The 18,693-nt window shown below is 43.4% G+C and overlaps 1 protein-coding gene across 1 annotated transcript in view; it reads left to right on the forward strand.

The window, feature by feature from the left end:
* Nucleotides 1-7,077: 7,077 nt before the first annotated feature.
* The window catches only part of HCN4 (hyperpolarization activated cyclic nucleotide gated potassium channel 4), a 245,417-nt gene continuing 233,801 nt past the window's right edge, over nucleotides 7,078-18,693 (forward strand). The window contains exon 1 of the mRNA XM_073619083.1: nucleotides 7,078-8,174. Coding sequence (XP_073475184.1) covers nucleotides 7,498-8,174 — 677 coding nt within the window. The 5' untranslated portion in view covers nucleotides 7,078-7,497. The remainder of the gene's footprint in view (nucleotides 8,175-18,693) is intronic.

Here is an 18,693-nt window from a genome sequence, read left to right on the forward strand (position 1 = left end):
ATGTGGCTCTGTCAGTAAATGTCATGATTTTTGCCAGTTAAAAAATGGTGGTGTTTGTAAATTTTGGGGTCCTGCCAGTTCATTTTAATTCGGGGGGTTGGCAACACTGGCCCCACACCGTAATTTGATGATGTCAATGTGGCTGCGACTGCCAGGGCATCTTAAAGAGGGGTACAGTCTTATAGTGTGAAGAGAGCCTGCCAGACCAAGTGATTAGATAAGTGAGAGTGTTTTTTTTTATTAGTATCCTAGGCATAATGAAGCATTTAACTGTTGCAGTGTGGGGGGCCCATTTTTTGTTTTCTCCCCCCGAAGCAAGATGTCCGCACATGCACGTACCGCTTCTGCCAGAAGCGATCAGCCAGGAAGGATCGTGCAGCCAGATGACACAGTACGGGGATATCCCACTGAGATGCAGTTTGTATATGAATAGCCGGTGTTCTGTCAAAATAACCAATCCATTAAAATCTCCAATTACGTCACTTCCTGTTACTGTAAACCATCAATAATTGGAGATTTAGACGACTTGCTGTTTTGACACAACACCGGCAACCGTATGCACTCCAAAACAGCAAGTCAACGAAATCTTCAATTATTGATGGTTTACAGTAATAGGAAGTGACGTAATTGGAGATCTTGAAGAATTGGCTATTTTGACATAACACCGGCCACTGTCAAACAAGGTCCTGCCTCCTGGACCGGCATTTGACCAGTGTGTTGTCTATTAGAGTAGCCGGTCTAGGAGGCAGGACTTCGTTTGACAGCGGTGGCTATTCATATACAAGCCGTGTCTCAGCGAGAGATCCCCGCGTCATCCAGCCGACAGGTCCTCCTGATTCCTCCCTAATGTATTGCTGGGCACTGATGAGGTTGCACGTTTGGACAATGATAGGCTGCATTGATGGATACTGATATGCTGCACTGATGGCCAATGATATGCTGCACTGATGGCCACTGATAGGCTAAACTGATGGGCACTGATAGGCTGCACTGATGGGCAATAATAGGCTGCACTGATAGCCATTGATGAGGTGGAACTGATGGCCACTGATGAGCTGCATTGATGGGGCTGCACTGATGGGCACTAAGGAGGCTACATTGATGGGCACTGATGAGGCTGCACTGATGGGCACTGATATGCTTTATGTTAATATCATTAAAGTTGTTGTTAATATTTATTTTTGTAACTTAATTCTGCATAAAACATTTAACAATGTAATTTCATGAATTAATTTATGAGGGCGGACTTGGGGATGGGGCAGGGTAGGGGTTAAAAACAGATTAGAAATTGCTAATCAGATAATGGCAGCTTGATCCTTCTTTTAAGCTTTTGCCTCCGGTTCTCAAAACTTTGTATGGCTGCGCTTTATATGATGACTAAGCCCCTCCACTTCATGACATTGTCAAAAAGGGGCAGAGCATGGGTGACCTTAAAATGATGCCCCCCCGAAAAACAATTGACAACACAAACAGTTCTCTGTTTATTCCACAATCACTCACTGTGGATTTTCGCTCAATGAACTCCCAGTCTTTCACTAGACCTCAGATCCAATAGCCACTGGATCCCCTGAACTCTTTCACTGTTAGCACTCAATATCTTCCTCAAGCGTCACCCCCGTTTCCCTGCTGGGTCTCTGGCTTGGCACTCACAGATACTCTTCAAGCGTCACCCCTGCTGACCCACTAGGTCCCTGGCTTGGCACTCACTGATGCACCGCAAGCGTCACCTCTGCTGTCCCACGGGGTCCCTGGCTTGGCACTCGCTGAAGCTTTCCCACTTTTTCACTGTCCCTGGCTGATGAGAAGACTGCTCAGTAACTAACTTCAGATTATTCACAGTGGTCTCCGGTAACAAGGTGGATGGTCCCTTAGTGGCGACAGCTTGCCCTTCCACCTCCGACCACAGCTGGTTCCCCATCCGGCAAAACCACTACTTCTGGTAGGACTGCAGGCCAGCAGTCCCAATCCTACGCTGCTTTCCTACTTCTGGGTAGGGCTCAGACAGCCTAGCAGCCAGATGCCCCCGGGATAGGCCTAAGGCTTCCGGCCTAGCAGCCTGGGGCAGTACAACACACGTCCACCCAGACAGCCATCCAGATGGCGCAGAACCCCGATCACTTGACTCCATCCAAATAAATAGGCTCTCCCAGCAGGCCAAGGGACTTAAAGAAAACCCTGCCAATTGGCTGAGATACCCCATTCATTCATAACCTGTGTTTGCTATGCCCTTGTCTTACCCAATGACACCAGCTACCATGCCACCTAGTGACAGAGGAGAGAAGTGCAGCAATTCCAGAATTAGGGGGAAATCAATTGATCTCCTAACAATTGCGGCACAACCATCACAGATTGCCCTGTTGCATTCCCCCGAGGCAGCGCATAAGCGCCAAAAGTGGGAGAATGTATGGGTATGTCCTTCAGTCTGCCCATATACACTATATTGTTAAAAGTATTGGGACGCCTGCTTTTACATGCACATGAACTTTTAAAGCATTCCAGTCTTAGACCATAGGGTTCAAAATTGAGTTGGCCCACCCTTTGCAGCTATAACAGCTTCAACTCTTCTGGGAAGGCTGTCCACATGGTTTAGGAGTGTGTCTATAAGAATGTTTGACCATTCTTCCAGAAGCGCATTTGTGAGGTCAGGCACTGATGTGGAAGAGAAGACCTGGTTCGCAGTTCCCGCTCTAATGACATGACAGGTTTCCTTTAAATAGGCTAGTAATGCCTTATTTTCACTGACTATTCCAGATGCCTTTACAAAAGGTGCAAGTGATACATTGTAAACTTGTGAATACAACATTTCTACTTACAGTTACATAGTTAACCTGGTTGAAAAAAGTTCATCCAGTTCAAACAACATAGAAAAAAAAGTTAGGCTTCATTCTCACGAGGCGGATCCGCTGCCACTGAGTCCACCTCTGTCCGCTGGCCCAGCAGGAGATCTCTCCGTTGATCTCCGCTGAGCCGGCGGATGACAGGTCCCTCTCTGCTTACTGAGCGGGGAGGGGCTTGTCGAGTGCCACTGGTTACTATGGAGAGATCGGACGAAAATGGACAGCATGTCCGTTTTCATCAGATCTCACCCGATCCGATCCGCCAGTGATGGATGCGAACATAGGGGCATCCGTCTGATTTTAGCGGATCAGACCGGGTCGGATATCAGCGGACATGTTACCACTGACATCCATCACTCCATAGACTAGCATTGAACGCCCGTTCAGGTCCGCCGACAAAACTGACAGGCGGACCTGAACGGTCCGACGGTGAGAAAGGGACCTTACACAAATAGAAAATCTCCATATAAACAATCCTATACCCACAGCTGATCCAGAGGAAGGCAAAAAAAAGAAAAACCCCATGATCCTATTTGCTTATGCAGGGGAAAACAATTCCTTCCTGATCCTCCAACAGGCATTAGGAAATTCCCTGGGTCAACTTTACCTTTAAATATTAGTATCAAGTTATACTATGTGCATTTAACCACTTGCCTACTGGGCAGTTGTACCCCCGTTCTGCCCAGGCCAATTTTCAGCTTTCAGCGCTGTCAAACTTTGCATGACAATTACGCGGTCAAGGAACAATGTACAAATATTCAATTTTTATCATTTTTTTTCACACAAATAGAGCTTTCCTTTGGTGGTATTTAATTGCCATTGGGGTTTTTTAATTTTTGCTAAATGAAGAAAAAAACGCCACAATTTTGGAAAAAAAACATTTTCATAGTTTGTTATAAAACTTTGCAAACAGGTAAATTTTCTCCTGATGTGCGCTGATGAGCACACTGATGATCAGTGCCGCTGTCCTTTTAATACAAGCCAGTTATCGGCTCTCTTCTTCTTTCCTCGCACTGTCAGCGTGAGGAGAGAAAAGTTGATAACCGGCTTGTGTTTACATCCAAATTCAGCTGTCATTGGACACAGCTGATCATGTGGTAAAGGGCCGCTGTGATTGGCCCTTCACCCTGATCTGTGATCAGCTGAGTCTGAAGGACTCTGCGATCACAGAGCGTGCCGCAGGGGCCGTGCAGGCAGCATGATCATGGAAGGACATCCATGTATGCCCTCCCAGTAAAGTAAGCCTGCACTGTAGCCATCTTTTGGCTATATCCGGTATATCCGGCTGCAGCGTGAGTGTGTGAACACAAACACAGTGCCCACACACACAAACGCACATGTCCACAGTACCTATCAGTGCCATCTGTCCCCAGTGCCACCTGTCAGTGCCATCTGTCCCCAGTGCCACCTATCAGTGCTATCTGTCCCCAGTGCCACCTGTCCCCAGTGCCACCTGTCAGTGTCACCTGTTATCAGTGTCACGTGTCATCAGTGCCACATTTCAGTGCCATCTGTCATCAGTGTCACATGTCATCAGTGCCACGTATTAGTGCCATCTATCATCAGTGCCACATCAGTGTCACTTGTCATCAGTGCCACGTATTAGTGCCATCTATCATCAGTGCCACATCAGTGTCACGTGCCATCAGTGCCACGTATCAGTGCCATCTGTCATCAGTGCCACATCAGTGTCATGTGTCATTGTCCTGGTGCTCCAGGGCCTTCAAAAGTGTAATAGGTAGTCAACAAGTTAGATGTGTAATTTATGCTCCTAGAACACGTGATGGCGCTCCCTGCATGTTGGGCCTCTCTATGTGGATAGGCTGTGAAAAAGTCAGACACATGTGGTATCGTAATACTCAGGAGGAGTAGCAGAATGTATTTTGGGGAGTTATTTGTGGTATTCACATGCCATGTGAGTGAAATAACCTATGCACAATTTTGTGGAAAAAGAAAAAAAAATCTTAAATTTGCAAAGAATTGTGGAAAAAATGACAACATTAAAAACCTCACCATGCATCTTACTAAATACTTTGGAATGTCTACGTTCAAAAAAGGGGTCATTTGGGGGGTATTTGTACTTTCCTGGCTTGTTAGGGTCGCAAGAAATTAGATCATCAGTACATCAGGTGTGATCAATTTTTTATGATTTGCACCACAGCTTGTAGACTCTCTAACTTTTACAAAGACCAAATAATATCCACCAATTCAGGTTATTTTTACCAAAGATATGTAGCAATATACATTGTGGCCAAAATTTATGAAGAAAAATTAATAATTTGCAAAATTTTATCACAGAAACTAAGAAAAATGTGTTTTTTTTCCAAAAATGTTGGTCTTTTTTCATTTATACCGCAAAAAATGAAAAAACCCAAAAGTGATCAAAACCACCAAAAGAAAGCTCTATTTGTGTGAAAAAAGGATAAAAAATGAATTTGGGTACGGTATTACATGACTGGGTAATTGTCATTCAAAATGTGAGAGCACTGAAAGCTGAAAATTGGTCTGGTCAGGAGGGGGGTTTAAGTGCCCAGTAGGCAAGTGGTTAATAAAACATTACTGTCCCCTTGATCTCTCTGCATATATTTTATTAGGGACCCTTGGATGAGGATCACTAATCTTCTCTCCCATTTCACCCTCCGGAACCTATAACCTGTCTCTACCTTCTTTGTCTCTCCATCCCCTCTTAGTTCTTCTGGTCTCTGCTTTTTCTCACATCCCCCTGCTTTCTGGTCCACCTTCCCTTCTTCACCACCTCCCTTCCCCGTTCTTTCCCCTCTATTTCTTCTCTTTTCTTCCTGATCGATTACCCCCTGTTACCCACGGACTACCCCAAACAGGGGCAGCCCGTCCAGATGATATAATGATCAGGACATTAGCCGCGCCCAATTGTGTGCAAAACCAACTCTACTCACACTACCTAGAGTAGTTTCCCCAAACTGTCAAGCCCAATACCTCTAATTGCACATTCCATGTGTTATCTGCTGGTCTTTGAATTTTGAATATTATCTTGCAAAATATCTCATGTAGGTTTAGCTGTCGTCAAGGGTTACCCTTCCCCCTTTTCCTCCTTCCCTACATGTCCTAGCTGAACATTTGGGGTTAATCATACTCCCCTATAAAGTGCTATACTACAGTTATCAAATATTTAACATCATTGCTTCCCTACCATACTGTTATGGGCTGCGTCCCTACAAAATTGGTACGCTGTTGTGCACACTCTTTTACACCCTTTCTCATTGGGGTTATTCCGCAAGAGTTATTATGTTTGTATGTTACTCTTTTTTTTCTGTACCAATAAAATATTTGAACAAGGAATACAAAAGTTTGTTTTTCTATAAACAATGAAATGGGGGGGGGGCGTTGACAAAATAGATGCAATTATACAAAATGGCTTTTTTTTTCCCGCTAAAAGAGAGATGAGAGTAAGAACAAGAACAATAAGCTTGAATATGTCTAGAAAAAATTCACAGAACACCAGTAAACGCTCACAATAAGGTTTGAATGCAGCCTTATGTGTTTGAAGTATAAAAATTTGATTATTAAAAAATAGAACTGAATCACAATGGTAAAAGTAAAAAGTGTTTTTTTTTTTGTTTTTTGTTCCTAAAGGGTAGTGGGTGCATTGAGTACACTTACAGCAGATGCAGTTTTTGAGAACACACAATTCTTAGGATAAATACAAAGCTGTGCTGAGCATTAATTGCTGAAAATGAGCTGGCATATTAAACCAGAAATTCAGTGTGAAATGCTTATAAATTCTATTTTTCATTCGGTCTATACATTGTGGTGTTCAATTACAGTTAAGGATAATTATGCTTTTACTAAAACAGTACATCTGGTGCAGGGTCTATTGGTGTGCCGAAAAGTATGAGACTGACACTTTTCCTGCTTAGTCATATAAACGTTTTTAGTAAGCCATCTGTTTAAATACAGACATTCCCATGTAGCTGGAGATACGTTAATGTGCCCTTAAGTACTCATATACACCAATACCATTAACCCCATTTCTTTTTCAGGGACATATATGGACATTTGACCTCACACTTGCTGCTCAAAGGTCACATCCCTAGCCTTGAAAGTGTTATGTTAACTAGCTGGACATAGGGCTCAAGGAGATATAGCTTGTGTGCAGTCGACGCTTCTATGGCAACACAATAGATCAGATAGCTTCATGAATATTGCCAGTAGCAGGGGCTGCGTGAAGAATAAGTGATCAGTCTGATGTCAGCAGCCTCTGATGCTGCAGCTTCTGTCAAGCTGCTTAGTATGGGCAGCAGCCAGAGTCAAGGAGACAGGGAGGGAGGAAAAGAGGGAGGGAATTCTCTTTTTCTCTTTTTATTATGATTTGTTCCTTTTGTTCTTCTGGGCAGCCCTAGTCCAGTCCCTCCCCTGACCGGCTGCTGACTGAACTGTTCTGCCCGTCTGTTGCATTGTTGGATCTAAGCAAAGACAAGCAAACATGGACCACAAGCTCCTCCTGGCACCTCTAGCACTGTCAGGATGCTGCGACTGCTGCTGATGCTTTTGAGACACAGACTTCTCAGTCTGTGCACCTGAGGCAGGAAGAGGTGCTGAAATGCCCCCAGCATTGGCACATAGGGGCTGACATCAGCCAAAAGCAGAGAAAGCTTTCAGTGGAGGAGTATCCTGGCAGACAATGGACAGACTGCACCCCTCTATGAGGAAGCGTCTGTACAGCCTCCCTCAGCACATTGGATCCAAAGCATCTATAATGGACGAAGAGGAAGGTGAAGAGAGAGATACCTGGAAAAAGAGCATTAGGCTGAAACCATTGCCCTCACCTTCTGCACTTAAGGTTCTTGACCCACGACCTGGAGCAAAGGATACCCATCTAGTTATGGAAACTGAAGTAGGAAAATCCCAAAGAACAAGTAGCAATGGAGACTGCAGGAGATTTACAGGTAGTCTCTCCTCCATTGCCAGCTGTGGCCGTCACCTTCATGATTCAGACCCCAGTGAAGGGAGAAGGCTTATACCAGAGGGGGACCTTAGTCCTACTGATGAGAAGTCTCCCACCATGGACACTTCAGGAGAAACAAGTGCAGGCCGTTCCCAAGCAGCTCATTCAGCGTCCCAACCTCAGAGCGCTGACCAGCACAGTACTTCTGTAAAGGTTGAAGGCAGAGAACAGACTTTATCTGGAGGGGATGAGGAACAGAGTAGTTTTATGCACAGGCAGTTTGGGGCGCTTCTGCAACCGGGGGTGAACAAATTTTCTTTGCGAATGTTTGGCAGTCAGAAGGCAGTGGAAAGAGAGCAAGATCGGGTGAAGTCTGCAGGATTTTGGATTATTCACCCATATAGCGACTTCAGGTAACAAAAAACAACAAAGCCTATAATTGTGGGCAAACAAGTGTTTTTTCATATTGTTTCATGAATTTAAGAATTAATCAGAGTTTACTGACATGTGCTCACAATGGCATAATGATGTATTGCATATATAAGGTTTAAATGCACGGGAAGATTGTGCCATTGTGTTTCACCTTTGAAAAGGGGAGATCACAAGCTTTGCTTCACTGCTTTTTCTCTATAACCTTGAAGGAGTCACTTTGCTCAGACCAACTGCCTAACATTGGAAGCTCCAAGATCTAATGTGTCTATCTTTAGTATGCATGCCTGCATACATCTTACCATAGTAAAACCATTTTTGCATTCAATTCCATGAATTAGAAATCATTTTAGAGAGGTTGGGCCTAGCAATGTAGGAGGGCAGTCTTTTCACAAGCTACACATCTGTACACTGTGCTTCTATATGAAGTATGAAGACCTGAAACACCATTAAACTGTGTTTATATTCACAGTGCATTCTTTCGGCTTCTCATAAAAAGTCTTCAAATAGATCTAAGACATCCAAACCAGGAATGGGAGGAATGAGGGTGGCAACACTAAATACAAGTTTGACCCTTTAACACTCCAATCAACAGATACTTTTTATCCTTCATATTTAAATTTCATATAAGCTTATCATTTTGCAGCATTCTCGATGATCAAGTACTAATAATGTCCCCTCCCCCGTAAAAAAACACATGTTTCAGTACTTCATTGAGTATTGCATTTTATACAGTATATGACTCAATAAATGAAGTAGCTGGTCAAGACTGTTGGGTTTTTTTTCAGTAGATGTAAGCCTCCGCTAATAAGTGATAATTGTATGTGTTCTCAAGCAGAGGAAAAAGCAATATTCTTAACAGGCTGCTGCTACAGGTGTAACCAATCATCACTAAGAATTGAACCATTTGTAGGCACTGTTGCACTTTCTGAGAAAGGACAGTGAAGCGGACATTTTTAATCAGGGGCAGAACAATGAAATTTAAAAAAAGCTTAAATTCCATATGAAAACTTTATTCTACTGTACAGGGAAACCCCAAAGTGCTTTGATGTCCCCCTTCTTTGTTATAAGTATGGTTAACATGGATAAGTGTACACCCTTAACAAAAACACCTTTAAAACCAATAACAATAAAAATTAGATTCTGATTATATTAATGCAGTGATTGATTGCTTATTCTCTGTTTGAGGAGAAGGTTCATTGCTTACATCCCTGTGAAATAGCTATATCCTCTATCTATTCATAGGATTAATTGTAATCATTTTGTTTCTTATTTGTATAGGTGAATGCCATTTTTGTCACTTTTACCTTGATAATAATTTAGTAGTTTTGTGTCTGAGCAGATTGAGCTTAGCAAGGCAAGCCCTTTAGCTGCAACTGAAGGAAGCAACAGTGTCAGAACTGCTGACTTCATAATAGCACAGCGAATGCAGCCTCATTCAAGAGAAAAATGTTAAGTTATGTTCATACGTTGGTTGCAGAATTATTCTTCTGTAGGTACGATCCAATGATTCATCAGAAATCAGAACTGTAAGGTGACTTTTTGTGCATTGAGATTTTAACACCAGAGCCCAACTAACACTAAGCAAAACATTAAAAAATGCATTACTTACTATTTTTATAGAACCAGAAAGGATCTTGGGAAGTCAATTCTGTTCTGATGAAAGCATAATACATGTAAAAAATTCTAGCATCAAATACATTTTTTGTTGTGTAAAGGTCTGTAGAGAATTAAGCCAAAATCTAATGATGTAATTAAAATATCGTATAGTTGGTGGTTTACAGAAAGCTAAATTTACACTGGTGTAGCATATCTTGTATGCTTACTATACATAGTCAGGTCAATATTTTTTTAATAACTGGATGGGTTTTGGTGTATTAGCATAGGAGAATTTTTTTTTAAATCTGGGGATGGGATTTGAGTTTACTGCTACCATGGATCTCAGGTGAATCCTACATGTTCAAGGTTGACAAACTGAGCAAAATAATAATTTGGGAATTCACCATAGTAACAACCATGCACTGCCTGGTCTTTGAACTTCGGTCCGTTGGCTTAGAAAGCCCAATAAGGGGACTTTTGGATAAGCCAGCCCCTTTACTATAAGAGTGAGGGGGTGAGGTCACAGCTTACATATTGACAATATGCTTTAGCTGTGTTAGGGAAAGCATAGGGAATGTTGCTGATAAAATACATGGGGAGAGATTAATATAGGACTTGTACTGGCAGGTCTTTTAAAGTAGATGCAAACCCTTACTAAATATTTTTTTATTGGGCATATTTTTAATTTGTTGCTGGCAATCATTTTTTGATAGGCCTTTTATTTTTATTTTTAAAGTAGTCCTTCCATGAGCATGAGGTCCACTCCAATAAAAGCCTCCCCCCCACGCACACACTTCAAATTCAAATCACCTGCAATGTTTAGCGTGTTGTAAAGAAAAAAAAAAACTGTGGCACAGGCTTTGGCCTCACTGCTGCCTCCTGGGATAGCTGGGTGATCAAAATCCCACAAGACTGCACTCCAGTCCATTGCAAGTTTGTATCCTTGCATGAGCACTCATCTATCCCAGGAGGCAGCGGTAAAGCATGGGCACATTCACTTATGTGTCCTGAAAATGCTGAAAGGCAGGGACAAGTATCAGAAGCTGAGCCCGAAGAAATTATTTGCAGATAATTTGACTTTGGGGGGCTTTCACTAGATCTGACCTTCGATTCTCATAGAAGGTCCACTTGACAATAGTGGAATATGCCTGAGCAACGTGCATAAGCACAGAAGCTTATAGTTTCGCTTGGTAGAGCGATGGGTGATTTACAGGCAAATTATTCTGGGAGACTCAGGTAGAACATTGTTACCCCATAACACAAAGTGCCCAAACAAGGACCTTTTATATCAGTATCACCTATTATTTTCATAAAAACTAGCAATTAAAATAAAAATAATCTTTCCCGATATTATTAAAATTTTAAACGTAATATGTTATTTTAAGGGTAGGATTTACATCTACTTTAACAAACAATGCTTGAGTTTTTGAGTGATTGCAGCCCTGAGATACATTTTCTTATGTGCCCTGCATGTGTACACAGATCTGTACACCAAAAAATCCTTTTAAGGACCAATATCTGTCTGCAACAACTGATTGATAGCTAGCAGCCTCTACAGCAAGGCCAACATTGAGGTCCAGTATTTGGGGTGTCACAGATGAGGCAATTGGCAGGAGGTAGATGTTGGCAAGGCATTTCTGCCATTCGCATAGTGGGTGGGTATGACCAGCTTAAGTAGCCACAAACGGTTTGTAGCCTGACAAAGGACCTCCTGGAAGCCAGGGTACTTTGTGATAAACTGCTGAATCACTAGGTTGAGGACATGTGCCAATCACGGTACATGTATGATTTTTTTGGCTGAAGATGGTATGGGGTCAGGTCATTGTCCTGGCCTTGGAGAGGTGCCAGCAGCTATGGCCCAGTGTGACCCTTGTTCTCCAGGCAGACGAGCCCTTGTTCTTAAGGCAGACAGCATGACAGAGTTTAGCGTGGGATGTTGCATATGCTGTGGACTTCTGGGGGATACTTCTGGTCCAAGGAGTCAGAGGACGAGACCTGTGAGGAGGACGAGGTACAGGTGACTGTGCTATCACCAGGACAAGACACAGGATGGTACCACCAACTCCAGAAATGTGCCCCATTCTTCATCTTTACAAGGTGCTAAAAGATTGGCTTGGTGGGGTGTTAGGGAAATGTTACTGTCTATGGTCATGTGTACCCTTTGGTTAACAGCGAGGCCCAGTGACTCAAACACATTACAATCCACATGCTGGTAGAGAGCAGGGATGGTTTTCTGAGCAAAATAATATTGGCTGGGTACCAGTGTAGTGGATGCCATAAACTTGCAGAAGGGGGCTGGTTTCAAGAGCTGAAATGGTAACAGCAAGCAGTTTTGACAAGCTAGCATTAAGACCCTGGACATGCTGTGATTTAGGGACACCTTTCTCTTCTCCTGCTGCAGCAGCAGATATGTTAAAAAAGGGCCACATTAAAGAGCTCTGTAAACCAGCCCTGGGGATAGCAGTGGCCTGTACCTGTTGGGCAGTGCTGCCAGGTGGATTAGAATGGCTACTCCCACTGGTTCTCTGCAAGCTGCCCCTGACCCTTGGCAAAATCCATCCTCACTGCTGTTCAGCCTCTCTATCAGAACTAGTGAAGCCATTTTACTACCTCCTGAACATGATATTTAGAATGGCACAGTTAAAAATAGACAGACAAGCATTGCCTTGGTGTGGTCCAACCACTGCTTTTTCCCACAGGACCTGCTCACCCCCCACTACCACCACATGCAGGAACTCTTCCTCTCACTTTTGGAGATGCGTACATTTAATGGCAGCTATGGCATTTTGGGAGGAAAGGACTGCACAGGTATGCAGTGACATGCTGCAAATACTTGAGAAACAAGTGTCTGCAACAAATATATGCTATGGCCCCAAAGAAAAGACCATAGCAAAATAAAATATACTTCCCCCAGAAAAGCCCTGATTTGGAGAGGCTGGACAGGCTATAGCCATAAGATACTACACTTAGATTTTCTGCTGCCTGCCCTTCCCCCTGGCCACAGTATTTCCTCCATTTGCTCCTGTCTGTCTTCCCCCCTGCATTTTGGAAGGGTGGGCAGCCTATGGCTATAGGTTTTACCCCTGTAGTTATGACTCCAGTGCCCCAGTTATAATGAAATAAATACATATAATAAAACACAACTGGCTGTTGAGCGCCTGGGAGGAGAAGAATTTTGCTGGCAAATCAGAGGAATTACAAAAATGCCTGTCCTCTGCTGTGTGCAGCCCAACCATCACTTCATTACCAAAAGATACAGAAGAAAGTACACATAGAAAAATAAATACCCATGAAAATGTAAAAAAATATCATAGCAAAAAAGAAAGGAAATAGTGGATGAGAATCTGCCAAAGTGGGGCTCAAAAGCTAGAATGGTTATAGTGTAACTTTTTTTTCTGCCGCTCCAGATGGTAGCTGATGCCCACTTCCATCTGGAGCTACACTGTCTAGTTCAGTGGTTCTCAACTCCTGTCCTCAGGGCCCACTAACAGGCCAGGTTTGCAAGATAACTGAAATACATCACAGGTGATATCATTTGCAGTATTCCAGTCTGCATCTCCCCAAGGTAATACTTAAAATCTGGCATGTTAGTGGGTCCTAAGGACAGGAGCTGAGAACCACTGGTCTAGTTACTGTACAATGCTTGTGGCTATTGTCTCATATAATACACTCAGTATTGTTTATTTCAACACAAAACCTGCCTAGTCTCTTTCTTTTATATTGCGGGCCAAGCAATCTGCTTAAATACTGTCTAACCACTGCTCAATAATTGTGGCTATTGTCTCTCAGAAAATACACTCTAATTTTTATTGCAAGATAAACTCTGCCCTGTATAATTCTTTTGCTGCCTATTCAAGTGTTTGTGTACTGCCTGTTTTTATTTTAGAATAAAACCTGGCTCAGCTCTCCCTCTTATATTTTGACCTAACTAAACTGCATAAATATGTTCCAGCCACTGAACAATATTTGTGACTATTGTTTTTCAGATAATACACAATTTTTATTGCAAGATAAATCCTACCGTGTCCCTTACTATTTGCTGCCTATTCAAGTACTCATGTACTGTCCCTATACTAGCTAATTTTTACCAACTGCATACTTACAGTCTATAATTTGAATATCCCAGGAATAATTGGGGATACTGGTATGGGAAGAGGTTCAGGGACTGTGGTGTTGTGGTTTTGAAGTAGTTTTATGCAGTCTGCTTTGACATTTTATTAAACTTTGAAGACTGTGCAGTGTGGTACTATTAAAAATAATCTCACAAATATACTATAAAGACTCTTTTGCCACTGACCAATATGTATGGAGTTGAGGGCTCTAGCTTTTTTTTTTAATGAAACTTTTTTATAGCTTTCAGACCTGTTGTGGCTACTACTTCCACCAGACATGTCAGGCCTTTTACTGCTTGATTATAAAATCAGACATCACAGCCAAGACTCCCTAAAAAAAGCCTTTTTTTCAAGTTGAAATTAAAAAGATTGGGGTGCTGCTTCTGTATTTAAGCCACACTATATGTAAAAGTTTAAAAAATTAATTGCACAGAATTTGGTGTTGCTGGCGCTGTCCATGAAGGCCATAAAAGTCATACTGTTTCATAACAGTACATACAGCTTAAAGTGGTTTTAAAGTCTAAAAGTTTCGTACCTTCATGCTGTACAGCTTGGTCTGCTAAAGGAAAATATTAGACATAATGGCTTGATCTCCAGATCAGGGCTGTCTTTAACACGAGGCAAAAAGGGGCAGCTGCCCAGGGCCCTGTCATTTTTGGGGGGGCCCTGTACTGCCCCCCCCTTGAGACCCGCACTGCCCAATGGAGTTCGCCCACCTCTGGTGCTGGTCGCATGCTGGCTGCTCACTACTGTCACTTGGAAACATAGAAGCGCTGCTTCTGTATTTCCAAGTGACAGGGCTCCTCTCCCGGCGGTTGCTCTGATCCCTTGGGTACACACATCGATCTATGAGTACAGAGGAGGAAGGGGGCCGGGAACCTGCACAGGGGAAGCTGCCTCTGGGACCAGCAGGCTGCATGAAGTTCAGACAACATGCTGTGAGCAGCATTTGGGACAGAGGAAAACTCTGTACTGGAATCCGGGGGGGGGGGCTTTGTGGGAGGAGAGCCTTATACTTGGTTACTTGGTGGGAGTGTAGCTCTGTACTGGAATCTGGGGGGGGGAGCTGTGCACTCCTGCACTCTGTACCTACCCCACCCCGGAACTCTACAACTACCTCACCCACCTCTGCTCTGTGCACCTACCTCACCCCTGCACTCTGCACCTACCTCACTCCTGCACCCTGTACCCACCTCACCCCTTCACTCTGCACCCACCTCACCCCTGCACTCTGCACCTACTTCACCCCTGCACTCTGCACCTACCTCACCCCTGCACTCTGCACCTACCTCACCCACCTAACCCCTGCTCTGTGCACCTACCTCGCCCCTGCAATTTGCACATAGCACACCCCTCAACCGTGCACTCTGCACATAGTGCACCCCTCAACCCTGCACTCTGCACGTAGTGCACCCCTCAACCCTGCACTCTGCATGTAGTGCACCCCTCAACCCTGCACTCTGCATGTAGCACACCCCTCAACCCTGCACTCTGCACATAGCGCACCCCTCAACCTCACACTCTGCACGTAGCACTCCCCCCAACCATGCACTCTGTACATAGCGCACCCCTGCACTCTGTACCTAGTGTACCCCTCAGCCCTGCACTTTGTACATAGCGCACCCCTCAATGTTAGTGTAGTATGGCCACACCAGCCATTTGATGCAGAGGTTATGATGTGTAGTAACCTCTAGCAACCAATCAGTGAGCAAAAATAATTTGGAGTAACCTCTAGAAACCAATTAGTGAGCAGTAATGATATTCTGTAACCTCTAGCAACCAATCAGCAAGCGGAAATGATATGCAGCAACATCTAGCAATGAATCAGTGAGCGGTAATGATGTGCTGTCACCTCTGGCAGCCAATCACAGTCGCTGCCTGATCTGGCAGTAAACTAATTCTGAGTCTAGCTGGGGGGGGGGCAATAAAATGTTTGCCCAGGGTAAGGTAAAAATAAAGGGAAAAAAAAGCTTAAAAGAAGAAAATAAATGCAGCCACCACATTTAGGAGTTGGTAAGCTGCAATATAAAACATTTTTCTGCTTCCAGGCTCGGACGGAATCACAGCTAATCGTTTTGTGTGCGGCTACATGCGATCAGCAGTGACTGCTTTCAGCCCGCCATTAGTTTAAGTGGCCTGAGCGGCCGATGCTAATCGACATTCCTGCTGTAGGAATTTGCAGATTCTTGTCGCAGGAACCTGGAAGCCGCAACAAACCGGCCGTGTGAAAGGGGTATTACAGTTAGCAGGTTGAGGCAAACTATTTTATCACTGACAGGGGTGCTTTTACTGATCAGCTTTTATGCATTTATGTAAAACCTTTATCCCAAAAGGAAAAAAAATGCTGCTGTAACTGTTTAAAAGTATTAGCAGGAGTGTGGCTTTAATTTAAGTCCATCTAAATCTTTTAATTCAACCAACACTACCCTCTCCCCAGATTGACAATGCTGCTGTTAAAAGATGTCTCTATTGCTCCTCCACTGGCGTGAAAACACCTTAAGACATAAAGTGTGGAATAGTTATAGACTTCTCAAGGATTAGTGTGAAAAGTTGCCATCATCCCTAAAAAGTGCAAATAGGAACCTCATATGATTGGGATTTTTAGGGCAACAAAAAACGGGAATATTTAAAAAATATATGAATTTTATTTATACAAAAAATTAAAAAGTAATTATACACATAACAATATACAATTAAAGAGAATAAAGGAATGTGATACAATACAGAAGTGGCAAAAAGGATTGTATGATTTTTTGCCACTTCTGTATTGTATCACATTCCTTTATTCTCTTTAATTGTATATTGTTATGTGTATAATTACTTTTTAATTTTTTTGCATAAATAAAATTCATATATTTTTTAAATATTCCCGTTTTTTGTTGCCCTAAAAATCCCAATCATATGAGGTTCCTATTTGCAAGACATAAAGTGTGTTACTGTCTGAATTGCCAGGTGAAAATAGTCTAAATTAAGAAAATTAATGCAGCCACACATTTAAGGATTGGTAAGCTGCAAAATGTAGCATTTTTGTTTTTGAGTTTATTACCACTTTAACCTATATTTACAATGCAGATTTAAACTGCAATTTAAGAAAAAATTGCCCGGAGTTCTGTTTTAAAAATATAAAATAAAATATCTGTAAATGGTCTTATGGCATGTAGACCTAAGTATTTTGTATCATGTGGTCATGTTTGATTTATGAACCTTCTACAAACCAATTATTTGTCTCAGCAAAGAAATACAGCACCTTAGGGAGTTTCGTATGATCACCTGCCAATGTACTACTACTCAGTGTTAATGTATTATCACCACAAAGCCTGTTTTAGATTGTGACAGGAACCGTCAAAATGTAATCTTCTTGTGCAGTCATCCACACACAGTAGTTAGACTCTATCATGTATTAGTGTATCACAGTTTACTCGACTATTGTATTACCAAAAAAACTGAGCAAATTCTATGGTTTAAGTTAACAGAGCATTAGGTCATAAGTTTTCTATATCTTCTTCTGGTCCCTGACAGCAATTATAATGTAATTCAAATGAGCAGTGTTAAGTTAAAGAATTAAGTTAAGAAATGTTGTTACCTATATTCCTTTACCATATTCAAATGGATATAGATACCTAATTTTTGGATTTAAAAGGGTCTTTTTGTCATCCTGAAGATAATTTTCAGTTCATAAGACCGTTGAGCTTAAAGCGGTAGTAAAGCGCATTTGTTTTTAAACCCTGTAAGACAGGGGTGCCCAAGCCTTTGAGGAGCGAGGGCTACTTTAGCGACTTGCTAACCGGTCAGGGGCCATGTCGTGGGCAATGAGTGGAATGGGCAGATGACAGGTCCGTGTCCGCTCTGCATGTGCAGAGCAGGCACGGAGACAGTCCGCTCTACTCTATGGGCCCTCTGATCCGTCCAAACAGAAGGGGAAGGATCCCCTTCTGTTTTTTAAGTGTATCGATTGGAGATAGGCGGGTGTAAAAGGACACACGTCTGTTTACATCAGCCGCTCTATAGAGGTGAATGGAGGGTCCGCTTGGGTCCACCTGAAAAACAGACAGATGGACCCAATTGAACCGATCACTGACCTCAATCCTCACTTCTTCCTCAGGATTCCTGCAGGTATCGCTGGCTGCTGCTGTCCCCCAGGCGGGTATGGCTGGTGGCTGCTGTTGGCTGTCCTCCAGGGCTAGTACTGCTGGTGGGTACCGCTGGTGGGTCCTACTGGCTAGTACCACTAGTGAATACTGCTGGCCAGTACTGCTGGTGGGTACTGCTAGCTGGTACTGCTGTTGGGTACTGCTGGCTGGTTCCTGACCGGTGAGAGGATCAGTGTGACAGGAGCTTCTGGAGGAAGCATACGGCTGCAATAGAGAGCAGAGCCAATGCTTCCTGTATCATTCCTGTCATAGGTGGAGTACATTTGGTATCACTCGGCCCGTGACAGGAGACGGCGCTATACAGGAAGCATCGGCTCTGCTTCTTCTAGCGCCGGACCCGTTCTTCACGCTGATGCTCGGGGATGGCAGGTCGGGAACTCGCAATCTTGGCTTGCCAACCCACCATCCCAGAGCAGGAGTAGATGGGCCACATCAGAGGGCGGTTGGGCACCCTTGCTGTAAGACAATTGCATAATGTGCTAGTATGCATCACATACTAGCACATTATGAAATACTTTACCTTAGAATGAAGCCTTCCAGCGGCACACTGTCACTGCTGAAGGCGCTTCCATCTTCACCCGGTCTTCCTCCCAGGTTCACGTTCTCCGGCCGTCTGATAGGCCGCGCTGTCGTCCCTTCCG

Source organism: Aquarana catesbeiana, linkage group LG03, assembly GCF_042186555.1.
Source record: "Aquarana catesbeiana isolate 2022-GZ linkage group LG03, ASM4218655v1, whole genome shotgun sequence".
NCBI lineage: Eukaryota > Metazoa > Chordata > Amphibia > Anura > Ranidae > Aquarana > Aquarana catesbeiana.